The sequence below is a fragment of the Rutidosis leptorrhynchoides genome, chromosome 1 (genome assembly GCF_046630445.1).
Source record: "Rutidosis leptorrhynchoides isolate AG116_Rl617_1_P2 chromosome 1, CSIRO_AGI_Rlap_v1, whole genome shotgun sequence".
In the NCBI taxonomy this organism is placed as follows: Eukaryota; Viridiplantae; Streptophyta; class Magnoliopsida; order Asterales; family Asteraceae; genus Rutidosis; species Rutidosis leptorrhynchoides.
In genome coordinates, this window is record NC_092333.1 from 672560375 (window position 1) to 672564996 (window position 4622).

A 4622-nucleotide genomic window follows, 5' to 3' on the forward strand; every position below is an offset into this window, starting at 1 on the left:
AAATTAATTTATTTGCGTTAGTGACAGTTTTAGTTAAGCCTGCCATGCTTTCATGCACTATTCAGTATTCAAATAAGAGAAATTTACTCAAATAAACTATTTTCACTCTCTTTCTTAAAACTAAACCCTGTCAGACCTTTTTTTCACAAAATAAACGGGTATATCGCGGTCAACTTTCGAGATGCTCGATTTATTGGTCCAACCAATCAGAAACATACACGTGGCACGAATACTTGCGGAAATCACTCGCGTTCTCGAAACATACTCCAATTTCGTGACTTTGTAAACTGACATAAATTCAACCTTCGTTTTTTGACCCGAATCATGTAATTTTCAAATCAAATTTTACGAATTTGGATTCCCGATGTATTGTGCAGTTTGTATCTTGGGTTTGTGGTTCATTTTCACTTGTACACCACCGTATCAGCTATCACCATTCACCGTCATCGCCTTCTAAACAACCACCATCGCCACCGTACACTTTCACCGTATCTTGGGTTTTAGGAAGGGAAGTTACAAAAGTAGTATACACAACAGTCTAGGTTAACGATTCAACCTAAATAAATGTTTTCCTCAAACATCAAACTATACACGTAGCTAGTAGTAGTAATAATGTGTCTCAAAATATTTACATAATACATCTGTAATCAACCAAATATTTTTCACAAACAAATGTTTCTGATACTAACAAAAGTAAATCATGAAATCGAGCAACATTTTAGTCACAACCAACTGATATGATAGTTGTAAGGAGAGCAACAAAATGGAAACAACAAAATGATGATAAAAATAGAAAATAACATACCTTAAACAGGTTAGTGTTGACGTACGGTTCGATTGTGACATATTCAGAGGCGATGACGGTGGATATTTGATGGAGATGATACGGTGGTGAAGATTGGTGGTGATACGATGGTGTGATTTTGAAACATGTTTTAAGATTTGAATAGCGAAACAAGAAAAAACAAGAAAACCCAATCTAAGGAATCCGAATTTGCGGATCGCGAAGGAAATTCTGCGGTTCATATCAGATAATCATGTCAGTTTACAAACTAGCGAAATTGTAGATTTTTCCGACATCGCAAATGAATTATGCGATAGCAACGAATTTTCGCGAGTATCAGTTCCACTTGTTTGTTTTCAATTGGTTGGGCCAATAAATCCCGTATAGCGAGAGTTGTCCGCGATATACCCGTCTATATTGTGAAAAAAAAAAGACTCGGCAAGGTTTATTTTGGAGAGAGAGAGCGAAAACAGTTTATTTGTGTAAATTCCTTTTCAAATAAAGTTTCTGCTAGTGTGACTTTTCGCTAATTTTAGTTAAGTACTTGTAGTCATGACCGTCTTTTTAAATTTATGGGCCCTGTTTTACAAACAAAAGTGGACCCCTTTATATATAGAAATTTTTTATATATAATAATAAGTTCAATAATATTGATAAAATTATAAGTACTAGGATCAATTCTTAACCCCAAAATTAACAAATCAACCTAGGTATTTAATACTAGGCTAAAGTTTTTGGGCCACTATATATATTGGGCCTTGTGCAACTACACGCCTTGCATGCTTCAATAACCGGCCCTGCTTGTAGTACATTTATTTATTGTAGAATTATTATGAATTTACTAATTACTAAATTTGAAAATATGATGGTGAAAAATGAAAATACAATGTTCGAAAGATGATCATAAATTCACAATTATTTTACATTTTTACCATTAACATTATTTGTATATCAAATTCAAAAAGTATTTTTGTAAAATTTTTACCGCCCTTATTTGAAGGTAAATTTGGTTGTATACTGTGATTTATTTTTCACTTTCGGTAAAACAACGTTGTTGGAAACATAAATCCAGCCGGCGCCGCAATTTAAATATGACTTGTCACGATATGCAACAGTGAAAAATAAGGTAGAACCAGTCACGCCATGTGGTAACGTCTTTACATTTATTCGCTTCTTTTTTAAGCCAAAGTTAATTACTAAATGCCGCCCACTGTCATTATCCAATCTCCATTCGACACCTGGATCAATTCCAACTCACTATTCCCCTCCCTTTTCTTATTATATAAAGCACCCACATCATACACACAACACAAAATTCAATCACTTTATACATCTCAATTCAATAAAATTCCAAATGAACTGTAAAAAAGGTCCGATCATCGGCCGTGGAAGCACCGCCACCGTCTCCGTCGCCACCACCGTCACCAGAGAACTCATCGCCATCAAATCATCCACCTCACAATTAATCTTAGAAAAAGAACAACAAATACTTTCTAAACTGACGTCACCTCATGTTATCGAATATATCCGTTTCGAAGTTAGTTACAGCAACAACATTCCGATGTATAACTTGTTGATGGAGTACGCGCCACGTGGCACGATTTCATATGTGATGAAAAAACAGTCAGGGGGATGTTATCTTGATGAGTGTTTGATACAATCTTACACTCATCAAATTCTTCTTGGTTTGGATTACATTCATTCTAACAACATCGTACATTGCGATATTAAATGTGACAACATTTTGGTATGTGACAATAATGTTGTTAAAATTGGTGATTTTGGTTGTGCTAAATTGTTAGAAACTGATGGAGTGATGACGTCATCTTTAATATCGGGTACTCCGGTTTTTATGGCGCCCGAAGCTGCACGAGGGGAAGAGCAAGGTTTTGAGGCTGACGTGTGGGCGGTTGGGTGTGTAGTGATTGAAATGGCAACGGGTCGTAACCCGTGGCCCGAGATAAAGGACCCGGTTTCTGGGTTGTATAAGATTGGGTATTCGGGTGATGTACCGTTGTTTCCGACGTGGTTATCGGTTGAAGGCAAAGATTTTTTGAACAAATGTTTACAAATAAATGCTAATGAGAGATGGAGTGTGAAAGAGCTTCTTAAACACCCTTTTGTTGATTCCAAATCTTGTTTTGAAAAGATGGAAACTTTATCCAAAAAATCTCCAATTAGTGTATTGGATCAAGGATTTTGGGATAATTATGAAGAGACGGAATCTTTACCGGAGATTGTCTCCGGCGTGTCTCCGGTGGATAGGGTAAGACAATTGGTTGAAGCAAGTAATTCTTCATGTTTGCCTAATTGGGTTGACACAGATGATTGGATCACCGTAAGAATCAATCATATCGAAGCAAGTAATTTGGATGTATTTGTAGATGTGGATGATGTTACTAGCGAGTCAACTCATGTTAGCGAATCAACTCATTTTGAGTCGTTGTTATTTGAACATTTAAATTCAGCAGATTTTTTATGGTATGTTAGAATGATGTTAGGATGCGAAATAGTTGCAAGTAGTGGTGCAACTGTGATTGTTTCAATATTTATTTATTTATTGATTGTAAAAACAATAACAAAAATAATAAAAATTGTTTGCTTTTTAATTCAAATCCTGAGTTTTATAATAATTTCAATTATATTTAATACTGTAATAGTTTTTGTTTTTGGAGATATAACTGTTTGCATTTTATCTAATCGTATTATAACATCATGATGATTGAATGATGTTGTTTAGAAGCGTTTAATATCAAAATGAACCGAACTAAAATGCACTAAATTCATCTAGTCTATTAAACGTTTTGCAAACAAAAGGGTACATGGTTTTAGTTCTCCTATAAATTATGAATAATTGACTTGTTTTATACTAGCTACAAGGTTGCAGAAATTGGTTCTCGGGGAGTTCTCGGCAGGTCTCTAAAACGAGAACTCGGAGAACTCGGGGAGTTATCGGCGGTTGACTTTTGACATTTTACCGAGTTTTATTCCGAGATTTGACCGATTTTACCGAGATTTGACCGATTTTTTTCGAGGTTTGACAGATTTTTCCATGATTTGACCGATTTTTCCGAGATTTAACCGATTTTTTGGCCGATTCCAAAACGAGTTCTCGGCAGGGAGGTCAAACCGATTTCTTCCCGAGAAATCGGCCGAGTTTTCCGATTTTTGCAACACTGACTAGCTATATTCAAAAGCCTACCCATACGTGAACCCATACTACATACGGAGTATATTATATATCTTTATGTATAAAATGCGACTTAACGTGATATACAAATAAATATGAAAAAAGTGTTGATGGATCAAGCTGCAATAGAGACTTAAGTTGTTTAATAAGGAGTAGTTCATTCAGCTTATTCGGACACCCTTGTGTGTGAACATCAAAGACTTGCAATTGCTTGAAAAGTCGTTGACTTTTCGTTTTGAAATTTGTTGTTCGGCTGTTTACATTTAATGAAGTTTATAAATATAAGGATATGATTTGCAACATATACAATTATGATTTGTTTTGAAAAATTGCATACAATAGTGGTGAATTTCTGACCGTTTAATCTAGCAAAAGATCCCAGTGTAGGAATAAAAATATAGATTTTAAATATCGTTTTGCATTTAATGTAATATTTACATATTAATATAAATCTCTAAAATGATAATGTTATCATTTTACTAATTACCCTTCAATTATATACTGATGATGTCATTATTATACTAAATAAAAAAAAATTACAAAATAAAAAAAAATCAATACCAATAATAATATATGAATGCTGATTTTGGAAGGCAATACGGTTTCACTGATTTTAATTATATTAATTCTAAAAAGATACAAAATCAA

General features: G+C 34.2%; 1 protein-coding gene across 1 annotated transcript; it reads left to right on the top strand.

Moving 5' to 3' along the window:
• Nucleotides 1-2127: 2127 nt before the first annotated feature.
• On the top strand, nucleotides 2128-3754 carry LOC139851302 (mitogen-activated protein kinase kinase kinase 18-like). The gene is made up of 2 exons (XM_071840326.1): nucleotides 2128-3317; nucleotides 3665-3754. Exons 1-2 carry the CDS (start codon nucleotides 2139-2141, stop codon nucleotides 3752-3754), a joined length of 1269 nt encoding a protein of 422 aa, XP_071696427.1. The 5' UTR covers nucleotides 2128-2138.
• Nucleotides 3755-4622: the final 868 nt, after the last annotated feature.

Excerpts from the sequence above, each read along its gene's own strand:
- LOC139851302 (XM_071840326.1), top strand. The coding sequence starts at position 2,139 with ATGAACTGTAAAAAAGGTCCGATCATCGGCCGTGGAAGCACCGCCACC. Across the intron at positions 3,318-3,664 it reads TTGCAAGTAGTGGTGCAACT|GTTGCAGAAATTGGTTCTCG; the intron begins GTGATTGTTTCA and ends ACTAGCTACAAG.